Below are 20,751 nucleotides of genomic sequence, written 5' to 3'. Positions count from 1 at the left end.
CAAGACAGGTCTACCAGTTGCACTGAAATGTGCAGACAAAAGCCTAAAGCTTCAGTCTCCTCCCGCACCCAGAGTGGCGCACAGCCAGTCAGTACCCACATGAAAGCAGGCACCTCATCTAATCTTGGACCCTCATCCCCTCCTTGGGCCCTCAGCACCAGAAGCTGGATTGTCCCAGGGGGTTTCCCACAGTACCAAGGCAAGTGGGAACTGCCCCTCACAGGATCAAAAAAAAAAAGCTTTATGAGGACAACCTTGAAGGACAGAGTGAATTTATTCCAAGAAGGTTGTAATTTTGCAAATCAAATGTCCATAGACACTGGTCATGTGGCATAGTCCATAGTGTTAAGGCCTCTATTAGCAGTGACTTGCACTGGCTCATGACCACAAACAAGAGTAGAGACCCCCACCCCTGTTCCCACTCCCCCATCAAATCAGCCTGAGAGTGAGTGTGGAACAGGAAGTCTCTTCTCAGGCAGAAGCCAGACCTCCAAGGAAGGCCACAAGAAATGCCTCAAAGAGCCTCTTACCAGGGGACCCCAGCCATGTGCTAAAGCTGGTTGTCCTCCTTTTCCCAGGCCCTCATAGAGAGTGAGAAGGCCAAGGCTGGCCATGGATTTGTAAAGGCCACATTGGACACTATGCTTGAGACTTTCCTATGTCCAGAGGACAAGCCTAGGCCACAGTCAACCAGGAGGTACAGTCCTATTCCCAGGCACCACCAGTTTCACCAAACTCCAGAAAGGGCTGGGCCCAAGTTCACGTTGGCTGGTTTCCTTTGGGAGCAGGTTCACAAAGGGGTGGGCATAAAGTAGAGGCTGACAGTCCCATGGAGGAAAGAAGGGAGAGGCTGCTGCAGCTCCAGGTTTTCTCCTCTTACAGAAGGACAAACCTGGGAAGGGGCATCAGGTTGAGGTCTCACTCCCCAGCAGCTGCAGGCTCAGGCCCTGAGTGTCCACTTCTACCAGGTGGACGCTGTAATTCCCGAGGCCCTGGGAGCAAAGGACAGGTGTTTAGAGGGTTCTGGGCAAGTCTCAGGCCACGTCTCGTGCTGCAAGTGGTAAGGGAGACTTGCAGCTGTAGCCCCTGCTTAGTGGTGAGACACACTGAGGGCTCCTGTCCTCCACCAATCACCACCCCCAGCACCACCAGGTACCTCAGTCTTGGCCAGCACAGCCTCCAGAGCCTCCTTTTGCTGCGGCTCCTTGGTCAACAGATACAGAAAGCCTCCACCACCTGCCCCTGCCAGGCTCTGGCCATGCACGTGAGGGGCCAGGACATCCATCATACGCCGCACAGCCAGAGGCTCACAGCCTGGAGCCATGAGCTTCTTTTGCTCCCAGTACGTGGTCAGGCACTGGCCCAGCAGAGGCAGGCTCCCTGGGTGGGGGCAGAGAAGGGAGTGGTATGCCTGAGCTGGAATATTCAACACCTATTTCTGGACTGAATGATGTGCCAAGAAGCACTACTTAACCAGTGTCCTGGTGAAAAACCTAGGTCCAGCGCTGGCTGGAAATAGGAGTGATAAAGCCCACCTCAAGGGTTGAGGACTAAAGTGCATAGAGCAGCTGGCATAGTGCCCAGTACAGTGTTCAATCATGTAGACACAGACATGGAACCCTGATCAGCTGACTCCCCAGGACTCAAGATGCTGAGCCTCTGCCCCAGTCTGCTTCCTGGTAGGTGGGGCTGGAGGCCTCCCTCATGATGCAAGTGTTATCCTGAGAAAGGACTCCCACCCACCTAAGTGTGAGACCCTGTGGAGGGCAGACAGTAGGCTTCTGTCCCCAGGGGCCTCCTACACGGGGCCCGGGCCAGGCCTGCAAAGGCTCCTGGCCTCAGACCCACAGGCAACAAGGTACTCACTCCTGATGCCCTGAGCTCCAGGCAAGAAGCACCTCACCTTGGCGGAAGGCTTTTGCACACTCCTCGGTGTGCCGCACCAGGCTGTGGGCATTCTGCACGACGGCAGGCAGCCGGGCATACCAGCTCCTCAGCACATCCTGCAGATGGGGCAGGAGGAATGCAATGAGGATCTGAGCCCAGCTGAGCCATTTACCTCCCACCTTCCTCCTGAGGCCAGGGCTCACCTGCAGCAGATTCCGGGCCAGGCGTGTCTTGCCAGTGTATACCAGGAGCAGGTGGTCATTGAGCTTCCGGAGGAAGCCCTCAGGCACAGTGATCTCTTCCACCTCCACCTTCAGTGGCAGCTGAGCCCGGGAGCGCCCCACCTTGATGCCAGGCACGAGGCCACCCACTTGGTCCTGCCAGCCACCTCCTGCAAGCCCAGGGTTCCATCACTTTTGGAGCCTACCTGTCCCAACTTCTCTCTCCCAGCCCAGGCTCCCAGTCCTGCACCCCTGGCAAGGACCAGCATGGGAAGCCCGCTTCTCCCGACCCAGGCTGAGCCAGGTGAGCTGTGCAGCTTCTGCCCCCAGCCTTCAGAACAGGACGAGCCCAGCAAGTGGAAAGCGTTACGGAGCCAAGCTTGGAACTCACAACGCCTGAGTTTGGGTGCAGACCTACTGTGTAACTGGAATTGGGGTAAGCCATATCAAAGGATAAGACCTAACAGTAAACTGCTCCCCTCAAGGAGAGATAACATGGGACTTCCCCTGAAGCTTAACGGTTCCCTGCACCCTGTCTTTTCTAATAAAGGGTGTTGATGTTGGAAAACTTTTTACCATCTCTTATTGAAATTGAAAGAGCTTGTTCACATCTTGCTTTAGGAACAAAAGGTATGGATCTCTTCCTCTTGCAGCTATACAAAAGTGTCACAACTTGAGATAATTCTGGGATAGGCCTTTCATACCTGGGGCCTACAAGGATTTAAAGTACAAATTGCCAATGGCAGGGGGCATCTGGAACTTTAGGCATCAGGCCCCAAATGTCAAGAACTCCTTACCTGCACCCCTCTCCATCAGAGCACTTGGCACAGCTTGTGATTATACATTCATGTGAGTGGTTATTGAGTAAGGCCTGTCTCCAACAGACCATATGCCTTCTGAGGGCAAAGACCCTGTTTTTGCTCATTTTATCCCCAAGGCCCAGCACAGAGTGGATACTCTGATCAGCTGACTCCCTAGAACTCAACAATGGGGCTGAGCCTCCTTCAATTGACCAAATGAAGGATTTGAATGCTACACCTCAAAAGTAAAGTTAACAGGCTGCCCTTTTTGCTAATGACTACCCATTATGTGATGTGAATCAGGGCAACAAAAGGAGGAGGCTGGGCTACAAAGTGACCAGAGAAGATACCATCATCAGGCATCTATCTGTCCTTGCGGCAGCTTCCTTCCCAACGTTCTGTGGATGAGGCCCTGCATCCTGAGGTGACCAGAGCACCCTAGGATCTGGAGTCAGACAAACTAGCTGCTCTCCATTGTGCATGGATTCCAAAGGGCCACGGTGGTGCAGAGGTGGAAGGTGTTAGTAGCATTCTATTATGATCACAGCCATATGGTAGTCGGGGGGGGGGGGGGGCACAAAGGACCACAGCCCATGGGCAGGGCAAGTTGCCAGAAGGCAAGCTAAAAGTCCTGTCCCCTATTCCAAATCCACCTCTGCCCGGCTTCACCCTGAGGGACAGCCCTAGGTGGGGACAGAATCATGAGAAATAGCACCTGGTATAACGGGTACCCAATAAAACACATGAAAGGTGCAGCACAGAATCTAGCACTTAGTAGGTACTCCTAAAGCATCAGGTCCTTAGAGATAGAAACATTTGAAGTTGAAAACCACCAGAAAGGGTCAGAGTGGTAAGAAGGAAGCTCTAACCAACTTTAAGGAAGCTTTGACCACGCATATGTATACGTGGCTGTCTGCAAGTCCCGGGAGACCCTGGAAGCCCTTGGGAAAATGTCCATGACTTCCCTCCTGCCCCAGGGCAGTCCCATACCTGTCGTGAGCACCTGTTCCAGGTGCAGCACTGCATGGATCAGGGCCTCTGTGCCCACTACCCGGCCCGCGGCCCTCTGCAAGGCAGCCAGGGCTGCGCCTGCCAGGATGCTGCTAGTGCCTGCAGGGTGCAGAGGAAAGCGCCAGACATGAAACAGCTCTGCTCAGCTCACTCCTCAGCTGGGCAGAGGCCAGGGAGGGGACCGGAGGCGAGGCTGGAGGTTAGGGATGCGACTGGTGGGCAGCAGGGAGACAGGGCCCACCCACCGAGACCGGAGCCATGGGGCAGCTCAGACCAGGTATGCAGCTCGAAGCCACCCCCAAAGGTGTGCAGCAGCTGCTCTTTCAGGGAAAGCTTGGAGCCAACATGCACGATCCCTGCACAGATGAAGGTTGCCTTCAGCAGAGCCCCTGTGGAAGGACCAGCAAGGAATTTGGTCTTCAAGGGTAGAAGCAGATACCCCAAACTATGTCCACTATTGCCCAGCCCAGCACGGGGCTCACTGGGAGATAAAACCCCAGAAGTATTGGAGGCCCTATCTCCAAGCCATAAAAGGGCCTCTGGTCCCCCCAGCACAGGCAAATGTGCCAGCCCTACCTCCTTGGGCCTGCATGTACCCGGGCAGGATGACTTCAGGGCTCCTCCACCAGACTGGCTCACCCTCAGGACAGGCCTCCATGGCCTGCAGGGTCTCCAAGGTTCTGCCCCCATCCCTCAGCTGGCCATGCGTGCCATTCCCACCTGCAGATGTCACAGGTGCCCTGACCTGGGGCATGGGGCTGGCAGTAATCCTGCAGGTCATCTAGGTTCCGGCACACTGTCTTCATGGTCATCTTGTCCTGCTGAGGCCCCACTGCCAGCCACAGCTCAGGCTCTGGGATGCGGCGTGCCCTGGCCCCGATGGGCCGGCGGCCATCCACTCGCACAGCCAGACCCAGCACTGCCCCACCAAGCTCATAGGCAAGGGGTGGCGTGTCACTCCAGCCACCTTCAGCAGTTAGACAAGACCAAGTTAGTCACAGGGCAGCCAGCCCAGCCCCGGGGTGGCTACCCTCACCCCACCACGCCACAAGGGGCTCACCGGAGAAATCCACGCGAGCAGGGCACTCAGCCACCACCCACCGCCCAGGTGCTGGCGGCTCCACTGGCTCCATGGAGACAAAGTGCTGGGCTGACATCACAGCCTGGCGGATCAGAATCTGCCCAGCTCCCTCGTAGTGGCGGGCAGCTCGCACTAGCAACGCTGGCCTGCCGAGAGGGATGGGAGAGACGGTGGCGTGGAACCCCAAGCTGGGGGTGGACTGCCTGGGTTTGGGGACCTGACTGCCCTAGGTAACCGTGGTAAGAGGGGCCCACCTCTCCGTGGGTTTCCACCTCCAAGGATGGCCAAGGACTTCTCCAAAAGTTTTGAGCACCCACCTGCTCAGCCACTTGTCCCGCTCCTGGGCAAGTGCCTGCACGCCGGCCGCCAGGTCTCCACACTCCAGATGTGAGAAGGGCTGCATCCACTCAGGATTGGCGGCTGGACCGCTCCGTAAGCCTCCCTGGCCCTCTGCCATGCAGCCCAGTACATCCGCCACACAGGCGAGAGCCCGGGCTGCCACCCCAGGGTCTTCCGCACCAGCTGCAACTGAACGGCCAGGAGTCAGGGTGGCAGGGGAGGGGGCCTGCCCCCAGGGCCCTCTGCCCCCAGAGACTACTCAGCAGTCCCCCAAACACTCCAGGTCCTTCACACCTCTTCACCTGGACCCAAGATATATTCTTGCCTATGAATGTTCCCTGCTCCTCCGCCAAGCAAGGTTCTTCTCAACCTATCAGCCCCAGCCCCCTCTTCACCCCCTCACCCAGAATGTCCACAGTGGTTAGGAGCTCAGGCTTCAGGGTCAAACCACCCGGGTTCGGTCTCAGCCCCACCATCAACCAGCTTCAATGGGGCTAATGAGGTGTTGCCTAGCAGGCTACGGCTGAGCCCCCAGCCAGTGTGCCTGGGCCTCTGGGTAGAGCCAACCACATCCCAACCCAGTGCAAACTTTGCTGGGTTTGCTGATGCTCATAGGACCCAGAGGCTCAGCCCCAAGCCTCAGCCTCTCACCAAACTCCCCACTGATGGGGAGGAAACTTCCCCCCAAACTTACAAGTACACTCCACTGTGTCTCTCCCCCACTTTGAAGTTTCACAGCTCCCTAGTACCCTCAGGTTGATGATCCAGAGGGCAGGTAGGGCAGGTGACGCTGGGACTGGCTTTCCAGCACACTCACCCTGGTCCAGCGTGGCCAGGAGGGGCCCAGGACAGCCCTCTCGGACAGCGGCCCGGATCAGCGGGCACAGGCTGAGGTCCTGCCGAGCCTCCAGCACACGCCTCGCCTTATGCAGGGCCTGGCGGAAGAACAGGTCCCGGCGGGAGGCCAGTGTGGCAGCCCGGTCCAGGCACGGCTGCAGCTGCTCCCAGGACAAACGCCAGCAGGCTCGCCAGGCCCGCAGGGCCTTGCCCCTATCCTCCTGGGGGTCCAGCATCCACAGCATGTCCCGGGGTCCCAGGGCCCTCAAGGGGTGGAGCACAGGAAAGAGGCGGGCACTAAGAAGGCAACGCTCTGCAGGGGGCGTGTCTGGGTCCCACAGATCCCAGTCTCTGATGTGGGGGAAAGACATATTAGCAGGGGGGAAGCAAGGGCTCCTGCCTGATCACCAAGCCCTGACTGACTGTCAGCTGGGGGCTGGCTCATTCATGGTGACAGGACAGACTCCTCCAGAGGCAGCACAAGTGTGCAGCTCAGAGAGAGAGGCCCGGCTGCCTTGCCTCTTTTCCCAGGCCACTGGACAAAATCCCAAACCCTGAGCATAGCCAGCAATCTGTAGTTGCTCAGAAAGATGGTGGGACAAATCAGGCTGCCCAAAACTACCTTGGACCCCAGGGATGGTTAGGGGGCCGGGTATTGCTCTGGGGCAGGAGCGAGGGCAGGGGTGAGCCTCACAGAAGCAGATGCCCTGCCCTAGCTGCCTAGGCCCGTAGAGTCCCATCTGGGCCGTTAACCTTACCGAACGCCTGTCTTCTGGAAGAATTCACTCCAGGACATGTTAAGATACGTTCCTGTCCCCTGTCTCTGGGGGAAGAGGAGGAGGCAGGAAAGGAATTAGGGACACTGAGGCCAGAGGGGATAGCAAGAGTGACGAGCACATATGCAAGGAAATTCTGAGACACCAGCGTCAAGCCCTGGAGCCTCGATGTTCCTGCCCAGGTGCCTGGCACTCAGCCCAATCCATCATAACCAGCTCTGAGGTCCAAGGTGGGTCACCACCCTCTCTGTGCCTCAGTGTCTGGCCTATAACACGGGCCACCCCACCAAGCCCACCACATAGAGCAGACAAGGAGGGTGGTGAAGGCCTGTTGAGACAACTGGCTGCACCCTCCTCACCACCTATCCCTCAGGCCAGTGTTCAGGGAGACTTGTAGGAGATGGGCTGGAACCCTCAGGGAGGCAGGGTGGACACCTAACCTCCCAGCTGTCCAGACGGCCAACGAGGGTGAAGACACGGCTGGGGGCGCCGTGCAGCCGCACGTGGTGTCCCTGCAGGACGAGGTCATGCAGCTCCAAGCCGTGCAGTGCCTTGCACTGGGCCGTGTCCAGGCCACTCACCAAGCAGCCAGTGCCGATATGAACAGGGCCCTGATAGGAGAAAAGGAGAAAAGGTATGCATCCTAGCACAGCCCTAAGTACCTACACACACACACACACACACACACACACACACACAGGACCCTGGCCCCTGGAGCGCTGCCCTCCTGCTTGCCCCTAGCCTCACCTGAAGATGGCAGTGCTGCAGGACACTCCCAGGACCCAGTTGGACAGGGCCTTCCAGCAGGCAGCTGACCACGGAGCTCTTGGCACCCAGGAGCTGTGGCTCCTGGGAAGCCAAGCAGAATGTTGTGAGGGCCCAGGACCCAGGCTCCCCCACAGCCAAGGCCCCAGCCAGAATGCCTGCTGTTCCCTGTGCCCTGACAGCCAGGCACATCCCTCTGCCCTGACCCCAGCCTCAGGCCAACTCCCATCCCCTCTTGTTCACGCCGCTCTTCCAGAGGCTCCCCCAGCAGCGTGCTCTGCCTGTGTTCTCCTCCAGTACAAATCTGAACTCAGTAACAGAGGTCCCACCAAATGACAGCTCTCCCAGGAATCCTCTCCCATCTGTGCAGCTACCCCTATCCCTGCCACCCTGAGGGCCACCTATGAGCTCTCCCTGCCACTTTTCTCAGCCCATGGGAATGACCCAGGCCCATCACCTCAAATGTGCTTATCCCCCAGCAGACCCCACAGAAAAGCATGGAGTCTTCTCTAGTTTCTCAGGCAGACCTGCATGTAGAATCCTGAAATGACCACTTACTGGCTCTGTGGATTTAAGCAAGCTACTTAACCTCTCTGAGCCTCCAGTGCCTCATGTGTGAAATGGGGATAATAACACCTACACCTACTCTATTCCAAGGATGGGCTATTCCTTCCCTTTCCTGGAGCCCCCATCCCACCTGTCCACAGGCACCCAGCAGGCACTTCTGCTGGCCCTCCCTCCAGGCAGGTCTTACCTCCACCTGGGAGTGCACTACCTGGGCCCTGGGAGCCCCTGGGAATGTGAGGCTGTGTAAGAACTCACTGGCCGAGCTGGTCATGTAGCTGTAGCTGCCATCAGGGACATAAGCTGTAAAGATACAAGTACCGACCCCAACCCCATGCCTGCTGCAGCTCTGATGCCAGGCCAGGCCTCCCACCGAAGACACCTCTTAACCAGGCCAGGGGAAGGCAGGCATGGCAATGAGCCCATTGTGCCGATGGGGAAGCTGAGATCCAGATAGACTCAGCAACCTGTCCAAGTCACACAGCTAGAAAGTAGAAAGACTGGAACTGGAGCCCAGGAACAAGACAAAGGAAGAAGGGAAGAGGGCTACAGGCTCTGGATTCGGAGAGGGTAATTGTCTGGCATGCACTAGGCCTGCATGGTCCAGAAGCCTGGGGGCCAGGCAGGCAGCTGCCTCATCCTGGGGGGGTCCTCACTCCCGTGGTCTCCCCAGAGAGCCAAGAAGTAGTACCCACCCATGGTGAGGGGCTGGTCACGAAGCTCCCTCCACAGTTCAGCCCGGGCACCCTGCAGGTAACTTCCGATGTCCATGTCACCTTGGCCCATCTCTGGAGGCTGCCCCACCAGGAAGTCCTCCCTGTTCACGTTCCGGGCCATGCAGAGCAGGATGTCGAAAAAGAGAGATAGCTGGGGCAGGGGTAGGAAGCACATCTATTGAGAAGGTTCCTAGATTGAGCTGGGGGCAGTCCCATCCCCAGAGACACTGACCCAGAGAAGAAAGGGACCACCAGGCTGCCAGTGTCAGGGCCTCTACTCAAGGCCAGGGGTCCCCAGCCCACACCCCCAGTCACCTGGACAGGCCGGGCTCCAGAGTCTAAGCCCATGTAGGTGCAGGCATCCAAGGGCGGGCTCACATGAGTGGCCAGGAGGTGCTCAGCAGTCTCCACAGAGAAGAAGGCGATCCCTGAGACCTAGAGAGGTCAAGTCAGGTTGTGGGACTCTGGGGCCAGCCTGGGCCCTGAATTGGGAAGGACTCATGCAGATGGGCCAAGCAAGGCTGGCTGCCATACCAGGCAGGGTCTTTTGTCTTTGGGTCACTCCAGCACCCAGGATCCAGGCTTAATGGGAGTGGGCTCCCACCAAGGGACCCCTCAACATCCACCTTCTGGGACCCCCCACCCCAATTGTCAGGCCTCCCTGAACTAGAGACAGAGAATGAGAAATAGTTCCCCATCTTCCTCAAGGTCCAGTCCCAGACCCTTACCCAATGTTCCTATCCTTGCCTTTCATTCTAGAAGGATCCCCCAAATCAGATTCTAGACTTCCTCCCAACTGCGTTCCTGAAATTACTCACAGGCTGGTTCCAGCCTTTCTGCCACACCTGCCTCAGATTCTGGCTCCACCAGCTCCCCTGAATGCCAGTTCTAGACCTTACTTGGATCCTGGTTCTAGCCTGCCCCAGAATCTTCCAGAAGGAGTGCAGATAGGCAAACCCTCCCTTCCTCGTTCCATAAGGTCTCCAAAGAACCTAGCGTGGGTCTGGCAGCTGTACCAGTGGCACCCGCCCATCCGGCCTGGCACATCGTTGTATCTCTGCCTCGGTGCCCTGGTAGTAAATGTCCAAAACGAAGCCCTATGTGGGGAGAAAACAGAGTTAGGGAAAGGAGCAAGAAAGGACCAGCAAGGAGGGCACCGCAAGGTGTTCTCCAAATGAAAACCTAGGACGGAAGTCTGACAGGTACCGGGGTGCTCCCAAGGACACGAGCACTGAAGACTCCCACCCCTGACGGTAGAGGGCAGGCTTTGCATGTTTTCACAGCCTCGAGCACAGACCCTAGCACAGGGTCGGTGTGCAATTCATGTTTGGCAAAAGACTAAGTGAGCACAAGGGCTGTTCAGAGGGGACCTCCTCCAAATCCAGACCATGCTAGAAAGTCCAGGATGAGAGGATTCCCCAAGCATAGGACCAGGAGGCCAACCCAGATGGTCAAGCTGCCCACACAGCTGCCCCAGGGGCCCTACCTGGGAGTCAGTGAGGTAAACGCCATGGTTCCGGGCATAGGCCGGGTTCCCTGGAAGGGCAATCACCTTTGCTCCCCGGAAGTTGTCCCAGCTGATCCCTGTGAATGGGGCAGTTAGGAGGTTCCCCCAGGGGCCTCAACCCAAGACAGGGGTCTCCAACCAGGTGGAGGCAAGAGCACAGGACAGGGGCATCCAGACAACTCTAAAGGGAATATCGTTTCCAAAGCCAAATGGACATTCAATTCCTCTGGGAGAATGACAATACCTCCCCTCCCCAAATTCTTCCACAGAGCCCTGCAGGGCAGAAGGGGCAGGGCTGGGTGTCTCCATCCTACAGCCAAGAAGACTGAGGCCCAGAAGGGGAAGCCCTAACTCGGTCTGGGCTTCATTCTCCACACCCTACAGTTTCCTTTCTGAACAGGGCATCAGGCCAGGCCCAGAGACCAAGTGAAGAAAGGTATCTGGCTGTGGCCAGGGAAGGCAGTCCCAAGGCTTCTCAGGCTCACCTGGGTTTGGAGGAACAGACAGGAGCATGTCGGTGCTGCAAACCCACACACCCGGTGGGGAGCCTGGGCCCAGCTGTGGAGAGAGACAGAATGCAGCTGGTGGCCTGGACCAACCCTTCCTCTGCTCCCACACAGCCCAGTCTTGGCCTGTTCTATGCACTCCAGCAGCCATCCTGTCCAGAAAGACCCTGTCTGCCGAGGTAACAGGGCCTCCCCTGACCCATGGCGCTGATGCCAACCCTCCCCCATCCTCTGAGGGCCACACCTCCCCACCAATGTGGCCAAGACTAATCTTCAGAAGCTCTAACTCTGGGCACCTCCAAAGCCTTTCTTCCTGGCGTCTCCTGTCCGCGCCAGCACAGAATATACAGCTGCTGGTGCAGTGGGAGGGGTGTGGCTGTCTCTGGGATGAGGCCCTGTGGTTATGGCCAGCCTTACCCGATGGCTCATGGTGTCCAGCAAGCAGTCCAGGTTGCAGACCACAGCCTCCACGGGAGCCTGGGGGTTCTCCACAGGGAGGCAGGTGAAGGCCCTGCCACAGTCGTCAAAAGGGAAGTCTCGGCCCTAGGGAGGGAGCACGGACAGGAAAAGAACCCTTGGGGCAGAGAGCCTGGGGACAACCTATCAGCTGTGCAAAGGCAGGAAGCCATCAACCTAGAAGACTTTTAAAAATGTGTTTTCTCGGGGTGCCTGGCTGGCTTAGTCAGTGGAGCACGCAACTCTTGATTTCGGAGTCGTGAGTTCGAGTGTTGGGCATGGAGCCTACCTAATAAATCAGTAACTTAAAAAGCGTTTTCTCGTTTTATTTTTTTCTTAAAATGTTTTCAATTATATGATTATGGTGAAAAATTAGAAAATGCAGATGTGCCCACAGAAAACAGTTCCTCAGGGATGACAGCCATTGCCCTCATTTTGAGGTACATCCTTTTAGACTTTTCTTTAATTTTTTTAAATGAGATCATGAGAGGGGCGCCTGGGTGGCGCAGTCGGTTAAGCGTCCGACTTCAGCCAGGTCACGATCTCACGGTCCGTGGGTTCGAGCCCCGCGTTGGGCTCTGGGCTGATGGCTCAGAGCCTGGAGCCTGTTTCCGATTCTGTGTCTCCCTCTCTCTCTGCCCCTCCCCCGTTCATGCTCTGTCTCTCTCTGTCCCAAAAATAAATAAACGTTGAAAAAAAAAATTTAAATGAGATCATGAGAAGGTGGAGAGACAACAGTAACTAATACACACACACACACTCACACACACACACACACACACACTACAAGTAAAACTAGGGGGAAAGTTTGGGAATTGTATCAATGTCAATATCCGACTGTGGTTACACTATAGCTGTTGAATTTGTTACCACTGGGGGGATATGGGCAAAGTTTACAAAGGCTTCTCTCTCTGTATTATTTCTTGCATGTGGATTGACATTCATCTTCATCAAAATTCCAATTAAAGGGGTCTCTGGCTGGCTCAGTCAGTGGAGCCTGCAACTCTTGATCTCAGGACTGTATGTTAGAGACTCACGCTAGGTGTAGAGATTATTTTTAAAAATCTTGGGGCCCCTGGGTGGCTCAGTCAGTTAAGCATCCGACACTTGATTTTGGCTCAGGTCATGATCTCATTGTTTGTGAGTTCAAGCCCCATATCAGGTTCTGTGCTGACAGCACGGAGCCTGCTTGGGACTTTCTCTCTCCCTCTGTCTCTGTCCCTCCCCAACTCATTCTCTCTCTTTTTTTCTCTCTCTCAAAATAAATAAGTAAACTTTAAAAAATAAATAAAACTTCCAGTCTCCTCAGGCCTTTAAAAAAAAATCTTAAAAAAAAAAAAAAGGAAAAGAATGGCTGAAGAAAGTTTAAAAACACACACACAAAATTCCAATTATAAAATTGAGATCAGGGCGCCAGGGTGGCTCAGTTGGTTGAGTGTCCGACCTCAGCTCAGATCCATGATCTCATGGTTCGTGGGTTCGGGCCCCATGTCAGGCTCTGTGCTGACAGGTCAGAGCCCGGGGCCTGCTTCAGATTCTGTGTCTCCCTCTCTCTCTGCCCCTCCCCTGTTCATGCTTTGTCTCTCTCTCAAAAATAAGTAAACATTAAAAAAAAATTGAGATCATTCTATATAAACTTGTGTGGCTGGCCTTTTCCCCTTAACAATGAAAATACATCCATTGAATGATCACAGTGAGCCAGGCCAGGCCCCATTTCAGCATTTACATGGATCATCTCAGCACATCCACACAAAGTACAAACTGTTGCCATCTTCATTTTACAGATGAGGAAGGTAAGACCTAGAAAGAAAGGGTCAAGTGATTTGTCCAAGGTCACAGAGCTAGTAAGTCTCTTTCCAGGTAAATGTGTAGAGTTAGCTAGAATTTTTTTTTTTTTAGTTTATTTATTTATTTTGAGAGAGAGCATGCGCGCACACACACGCAAGTTGGGGAAGGGCAGAGAGAGGGAAAGAGAGAATCCCAAGCAAGCTCTGTGTTGTCAGTGCAGAGCCAATACAAGGCTCAATTCCATGAACCTCACGATCACAACCTGAGCCAAAATCATGAGTCAGATGCTTAACCGACTGAGCCACCCAGACGCCCCAGCTGGATTTTTAAATCATTGTCTAACATTCCACCAGGAGGATATACTGCTTATATTCAGCCAGTTCCCTATTTCTGGACATTTGGATCAATTCTGATTCTGATTCTTCTGTATCTGCACAAGGAACACCTTGCACACACACAATGGTAGAACAACTTTCTAACCCCGAGGATTGATGCTTCCAGCCTTCTCCATGGCCCCTGAAGAACTACAAGGCCCTCTACTAACCATGTGCAGGATAAGGATCCGGGCCGAGTGCAGGACATCAGATGTCACCACCTGTCAGAAGTGGAAGAGCCCCGTTGACAGAAGCTTGGGCAGATGGTACCCAAGGATGTTGTCCTCTTGTCCAGGGAGAGACCCCAACACAAATCCCCTCAGGTACCAAAGGAAGAAAAGACAAGGTCAAGACCAATGGCCATAGGCAAGCAAGGGGCAGCTCTGGCCCCTCCTGGATAAAGAAGCCTAGTGGCCCTCTACCTGGGCCACTTCTCTGCCCCTGCTTTTTGGGAAAAGCTACAAGCAAGGATGTGGGGCTGGCTGGGTGACTCACAGTAAGTCAAGCTCCACGGCAACCACACAGTGGTGGCCTCCCCTGCCGGTGCCACCTCCATCATCAGAGCATGTCCATTCCTATGACCACCCTCACTACCTACGTCAGGGTGCCATGAGGGCCAGGTGACTGAGTGAAGTGGCTGTGTGTGTCTGGAAGGTGAACCTCGTGGGAACACTGACCCCTGGGCCCTGCACAAAGCAGGCAGCCTTATCCCAGTTCCAGCAAAGAGATGCCATGTGGAAAGGAGAGCCAGGAAGTTTTCAAGAGACTCCAGAAAGCCCAATTCTGAGATACTGGCTCCGATGTTCTAAAACCACTAAAAAGCCTGGCCCTGCCTTCTCCCCCCTCCTGATAAATCTACCCAATCTACATGCACAGAAACTAATACCAAATGCTGAACTGGCCAGGCAATGGAGCCCCAGGAGCATGTGACCTCGGAAACAATCTGTTTGAAGCCCGCATCCCCGTTCTGACCGGGACATGTGCCAGAGGATGGCACTTCATGAGCACTCACGGTGAAGCCTGCCCGGGCACTCAGGTGTTCCGCAGCCACCAGCAGGGCATTGAGGGTGGCTCCTCCACTGCCCACGCGCATCTCAGGGTCCTCCACAGCCAGTAACAGTGTCCCGGCCGGGATCTGCTCCCGTTTCTGCCGCACCTCCAGCTCTGTGGTCAGAACACAAGCTGAGACTGGCCCCCAGCCTCCCCACCCTGGTCCAAAGCACCTAGAGCAAATCTACTGATAGCCATTATTTTATTTTCTTTGACCTAGGGGCTTCTTTTTAATTGAGGTATAATTGACATACAACATTACATTTGTTTCAGCCATGCAACACAATGATTTGATATTCGTAAAAAATATGGAATCTTCACAAATTTGCATGGTACCCTTGAGCAGCGGTCATGCTGACCTGCTCTGTGTGGTTCTATTTTCAGTACCTGTGCTGCCAGAGCGAGCACTCAGTAGCTTTTCATGGAGTAGCTCCTTAGATCTTCGCCCAACTCTGTGAGGTAAGTACAACCAATCCCATTTAACAGATGAAAAAATTTGAGTCTCAGTGAAATGATACGATGTGTCTTGAGGTCTCATGGCTAGAAAGCAGCAGAATCTGGGCCTGAACCCAGGTTTCCTGGATCCTGAGGCTGTGGGGGTATCGTGGGGGTTCTCCATCAGGGGTAAAATGGGAAGGAGGGGGTCCCTACCTCTCTGGAAGACCTGGACATTATCCTTGTACTGGCACGTCAGGATGATGACCGTCCAATCAACCCCCTTCGGCTGTGCCATTCTGGCCAAACTTGAGGGGGTTCCCTGCGGCAGAGATACAGGTGTGTGTGAACATCTCAAAAAATTTATCTTACCCTGAAATTGATAGTTCAATGAACTTTTAACACATGTATAGATTCTTGTGGCCACCACCACTTTCCACACCCAGAAAAACCTCCGGCAATAGATTCTTGTGGCCACCACCACTTTCCACACCAAGAAAAACCTCCGGCATGCTATCCCCTTGGTCACGCCCTCCTCCATCCCTCACCGTTGACAACCACACTCTGTTCTTCACAGCCATGGCTGGAATGTAATCTTTTGAGATTGGCTTCTTTCACTCAACATAATGCCTTTAGGATTCATCTAAGTTGACTGTGCATATCACTACTTCTTTCTCTTTATTTGCCAAACAACAGTCCGTTGCATGAAGTGACCTCCATGGTCTGTTTCTCCATCCATCCAAGGACATTTGGGGCTTTCCCCAGCTTTGAGGAATCATGAACAAAGCCGCTATAAACATTTGTATGGCACCTGGGTGGCTCAGTTGGTTGAGCATCCGACTTCGGCTCAGGTCATGGTCTCACAGTTTTGTGAGGTTGAGCCTCGCATCAGGCTCACTGCTGACAGTGTGGAGCCCACTTCAGATCCTGTCTCCCTCTCTCTCTGCCCCTCTCCCGCTCGTGCTCTCTCTTAAAAAAAAAAAAAAAAAGTTGTATGCAGGTTTAGTGTGAACATAAGACTTCACCTCTGCCAATGTACACACGGGAATGGGATTGCTACGTTATATTACATTTGACTTTGTCAGTGTGGATGCATGTGATTTCCTCAGGAGAGGAAGTGAGGGAAGCAAGATGGGATTGACAGTGGGTCCCACCTTAAAGCAAAGGGCTGCCCCTCAACATTCAATTATTGGCTGTGAGCTAGGAGGAGGGGAGAGAGGGAGGTTCTAGCCTCCCAGGCTCCTGAAGCCAAGGGCAATTCCCTGGAGAAGAGGGCACCTGTGGGAGGGGTGCACCAGCCTGTTCAAGGGCAGAGGGCAGGGTGCCTACAGTGCCCACTACAAGGACCTCAGAGGAGACCCCCTCCCCAGAAGCTCCGAGCCAGAAGGGGGCTAAACCCACCGGTCAGCCATCTTTCTCCAGGGCACTCTGAGCAAGAGAGGGGAAGGTGGGCCAAAGTTATGGCTTCACCCTCTACTATCCTCCTCAAAATTCCTCTCCTACCAGTTGGGAAATTAATCTGACTTCAGAGGACCCAAGACTACCTGTAGACAAGTGCTCAAAAGTACCTTGGCATCCACCTCTGGCAGGGATCCGGCTGCTGTCCCACAAGGCAGCCCATCCCCTCCTCCCGCCTCCAACCTCCAAAGCTCGGAATGGGGATGATGGGGTGCCCAGAGTGTGTGTCCACTAGTCAGCCCAAGCACCAACTAAGAGCCAACAGCAACAGCGCCCTCTTACGTAAGCCAGACCCTCAAGCCTATGGTTAGGGCTGACAAACACCACCACTTGACACACTCCCACCAGCTTTCAGGGAAAGCCTCCACCGCTAACAGAAATTTCTCTGTTCCCTGCTAAGCCCGGGAGGGAATCCAGAAGGGAAATCTGAGGTAGAGATCTTGGCCAGCCACCTGAGGAAAAGGCATTCTCTAAGATGTCCATCTGGCCTTTCCAATAAAGGAGCCTCGAGGGATTCCAGCTTGGCACTCACTGTGTGATCTTTGGCACCCCTAATCCTCGCAGGCCTCCTGCAGCAGAGAGGAGAACTGACAAATGCTCCCCAGCTTGTTCACATGGAGGCCACACTTCCTACCAATTGCTCCCAACCAGTGACTCCGCGCAGCAGGGACATGAACACAGACTCATTCCTGCAAGATGAGGATCCTCCGACAGGCAATCCTAGTTCCTGGAGTCCCCATCAATCCGACAGACACTGCAAGGCAATCAGAGATCCTTCCAACCCTGCCCCTCCCTCTGTCTGTCCATCCGTCCTTCCTTCCTTCTTTCCTTCCTTCCTTCCTTCCTTCCTCCCTCCCTCCCTTCCTCCCTTCTGGTGCTTCTTCACACGAAGCAGCCTAACAGCTCTCCCTGCATCCTCTAGCTACCTCCCCTTTGTGCCCTTCCCCAATAAATCTCTTGCAAGTCTAGTCCCATTGTGGTCTCTGCTTCTCCAAGGACCTGAACCAACATGGGGAATATAATATCATCTCTCTCAAAGGAAAAAAAAAATCACCATAAGAACTTCTAACTTAATGTCAGGCAAGTACACTCTATCCTCAAAGATTAAGGAACTGAGGCAAAGAGAGATGAAGTAACCTGTCCAAGGTCACACGGCTAGCAAGTAGCACAGCCAAATTTGAACCTGATACTTTCTCCAGAGTCCATTCTCTTAAACACTACACTGAATCCACTTTGTAGGGACAAGGAAAGAACAAAAGGAGTAAATATGAGTAAAGTGCTCAGTGTATATTAGCTATTACGATAAAGTCTAAATGCAAGGTGATAATGGAATGAGGAGGATGTTAATAATAACAAGCACTGGGACTGAGCTCCTCACTCTGGTCCACGGTTAAGACATTATGACTTTTCATTCTCACAACATCCCCGCAGGATAATTATTATCACTTCCACTTTACAGAGGCTAATGGATGCTGCAGCCACGATTGGGACCTGGGTTGCTCCAATTTATATGCAGGTGATGGTGGTAATGATATTTGGTCCCAAGCAAAGGGGCTGAAAGAGAGCAAGGAAGAAATGCCCCAAGGAGAGTCCAATGACCCAGGAAGTCTGAGCCCCGTGTTGGTCTCAGCATAATGACTGGGAGACACGGACAGGTGACAGATCATGGCCAGAGGGAGGAGGGTAGCCCTATCTGGACTGCACTCTACTAGGCAGAAGAGCCTTCTAGGACTGGGAATCAGCCCTCAGGGCTCTGTTCCCAACTGTGTCTCTTCCTGTGTGATTTGAGCAGGTTACCTAACCTTTGTAAGCCAAAGATACCAACCTCCTAGGAATGTTACCAGTATTAAATAAAATGTAAACGAAGTGGCACGCTGAAGGGGTAGTTCTCTCCAGCAGGGAAAGGAAACAGCAGTTTAACTTGACCCTGAAGCTGGTGGCAGGTGGGAGTGATGGCTCTGAAATAATCTCCTAGTCAAAGATGCCCGTGAAGAAGTAAAGACCAGGGAAGGCCTAGGGAAATCAAGCCAAGGCGGAGGAGCGTGCCTTGCCAGATCAGTCAAAAGAGTATTTTATGATAACACATCAACTTTTTTTTTTAGGGACCAAGGCCAAAGGCATTGCAGAATCAGCTCACGTGACTCACTCAATAGCCCTCTGAATTGCATCTTACCACACCCGTGACAGAGATAAGGAAACTAGCTGAAAGACAAGAATAGCCTGCTCAAAGCCATACACCAATAGCACAGGCAGGCCAGGGGTGTCCAACACCAAGGTTCATGTTCTTAACCACCCTCTCCTGGAGTCTAGAGTCTATGCCCTCTGCCATACCTAACATTTACAGAAAACTTAGACCTCTATTCCAATATTCTGCCCACTTTGATAAAACTTCATCTATTGAGGCCAAGTTTAATGTCTTCAGCCAGTTTTCCTCATTCCAAAATTGGATAAGGAAGGGGAGCCAGGGACAGAATAACCTCTTCCAGTTATGCTTTTTGAAGATAGGTGGAACAGGGATTTTGCATTTTAGAACTTTCAAGGTGGGGGGGGGGAGTCGGGGGAGGGACGGTCTTATGAAGGGATCTAATTTGCCTTCTAGAAAATAAAAAGGCAGAAAGAAGTTGACTGGTAATAAAACCACTTTGCAAATTATACAGACGTCCTCTAATTGAGATTTGTGCATACTGACGAGCCCAGGTCGGGTAAACTGAGGCAGGAGACGCGGCCTCAAAGCAAAGTCAGCAGCGCCGGCATCCAGCGTCCCACTTGTCTCAGGGTTGAGGGGCCTCTGGGGCCCGTATCCCTCCCTGTCCCAGGTGTCCCCAAGTGCCCCAGCACTTGCCACGTCCCGGAGCTCCCACTGAAAAGACCCAGGCCAAGGAGTAGGAGGACCTGCAGATGCCCCCTATAGACAGTGGGCGCCCAGGGACGCCAACAGAGTTCCCGGAAACTCCTCCCTATCGGGAACAGGGAGGCCACTGGCCTAGCTCCGTCCTACCGATCCGAGAGCGTGGGCCGAAAAACTGTGGGATCACTGGGGTGTGCGAAGCCGGGACCAGCGCGGGCCGAGGTATCTGCCTCTGTCGGACGCAGTGGGCTCTTTAAGGCGTGGCTGCTCGTTCCTTCGCGGCGCACCCTGGGAAATGTAGTTTCGTCCTTCCGCCGGTCCTGGCTTGTTCTCCCCCAAAAAACTAACCCCGAGCTATTTGTTGCACAGGTACGCAAATCTGGTTAGGGCAGCGCTTTCCTAAAGGGCGAGTCTTCAGATCTAGATGGGAGGTGAGGCGAGAAGGTGGTTCCGTTGCCCAGCAAAACTACAACTCCCAGAGGAACGAATATGCCTTTAAGACACAGGCTCGTTTTCTGTGGCTGAAGGTTCCACGTTTGGGGTCTGTTTAACCCACTAGCCAGGACCTGAGGCAGCTGCTTTCTCAAGACAATAAAATCCAGGGGGGTGGGGGGGAGTAGGCGAAATAATAACAGATTGTTGCCTAAGCATAAGCAGCTACTGTTGGATTGGCAGTTGGTTAGTGCTTTCGCGGGATTCATCACATGGGTTCTTCCGGAAGAAACTTTCCAACTCTGCGGTAGGAAGAAGATCTGCGGAGCTTTTGGAAAAGTTGTGAATGGCAGCATTGTTTGTAATAGCGGAAAACTGGAAACACCTTTTCTCTAGGGTACATCCATGCCATGGAATACTATGCAGCAATTAGGAAGAGGGAAGTAGAACTGTGTTTACAATAGGAAACTGTGTTCAAGACACCTTGTTAAGGGGAGAAAAAGCAAGTTGTAGAACCTTATGTACAGGAAGCCCACTCATATCAAAAATAATGTATATGGACTCATAGTTTTCGTAACTGGATTGGAAGGGAACACAGCCTGGGGTGAAGACTGCTAGGTATGGGCATGGGCAAAGAAAAATTGAGTTTCATTGCTATTGTCTGAATTTTTCTTACAAGAATGTGCCTTCCAAATCACTGTCGTCAGTAAGAAGACTGAGAGGCCTTGGCATCAATCTCTAAGGAGATGAGGGACCCTGCTCAAACTCTGTGTAACCTTGGCCAGTCACTTGGCTACTCTGTGTCTTCTCACCATCTATACAACAGGTTAATAATAGCATCAAATGCCTGAGATTTTTGTGAGGATAAGATAAATGTTGACTCCATAGTAAATACTCAAA

The 20,751-nt window shown here is 53.7% G+C and overlaps 1 protein-coding gene and 1 non-coding gene across 2 annotated transcripts; both read right to left on the bottom strand.

Annotated features, from left to right (window-relative positions):
* Window positions 1-255: 255 nt before the first annotated feature.
* On the bottom strand, window positions 256-19,700 carry FCSK (fucose kinase). Its single transcript, XM_032591268.1, has 24 exons — window positions 19,570-19,700; window positions 15,330-15,435; window positions 14,641-14,792; window positions 13,799-13,849; window positions 11,428-11,553; window positions 10,990-11,062; window positions 10,484-10,581; window positions 10,014-10,094; window positions 9,313-9,432; window positions 8,977-9,148; window positions 8,472-8,584; window positions 7,700-7,801; window positions 7,393-7,563; window positions 6,935-6,999; window positions 6,157-6,527; window positions 5,318-5,528; window positions 4,980-5,146; window positions 4,665-4,886; window positions 4,165-4,308; window positions 3,899-4,018; window positions 2,091-2,278; window positions 1,904-2,003; window positions 1,157-1,380; window positions 256-992 (listed from the first exon to the last, which is right to left on the bottom strand). The coding sequence occupies exons 2-24, from the start codon at window positions 15,409-15,411 to the stop codon at window positions 906-908; spliced, it is 3,240 nt and encodes a 1,079-aa protein (XP_032447159.1). The 5' UTR covers window positions 15,412-15,435; window positions 19,570-19,700; the 3' UTR covers window positions 256-905.
* Window positions 14,980-15,086, bottom strand: LOC115503626. Its single transcript, XR_003965460.1, has one exon. It is a non-coding gene; the product is annotated as a U6 spliceosomal RNA (small nuclear RNA).
* Window positions 19,701-20,751: the final 1,051 nt, after the last annotated feature.

Source organism: Lynx canadensis, chromosome E2 (assembly GCF_007474595.2).
Source record: "Lynx canadensis isolate LIC74 chromosome E2, mLynCan4.pri.v2, whole genome shotgun sequence".
Lineage (NCBI taxonomy): Eukaryota > Metazoa > Chordata > Mammalia > Carnivora > Felidae > Lynx > Lynx canadensis.
This window is presented reverse-complemented; position numbering and strand designations above follow the sequence as displayed.

What these genes read in the sequence shown, in the direction of transcription:
- FCSK (XM_032591268.1), bottom strand. Translation starts at nt 15,411, where the DNA reads ATGGCACAGCCGAAGGGGGTTGATTGGACGGTCATCATCCTGACGTGC. An exon ending in GCCGTCTGGACAGCTGGGAG is followed by an intron (nt 7,000 to 7,392) that starts GTTAGGTGTCCA and finishes CTCTTCCCCCAG; the next exon opens with AGACAGGGGACAGGAACGTA. An exon ending in TGGCCCGGAATCTGCTGCAG is followed by an intron (nt 2,004 to 2,090) that starts GTGAGCCCTGGC and finishes CCCCATCTGCAG; the next exon opens with GATGTGCTGAGGAGCTGGTA.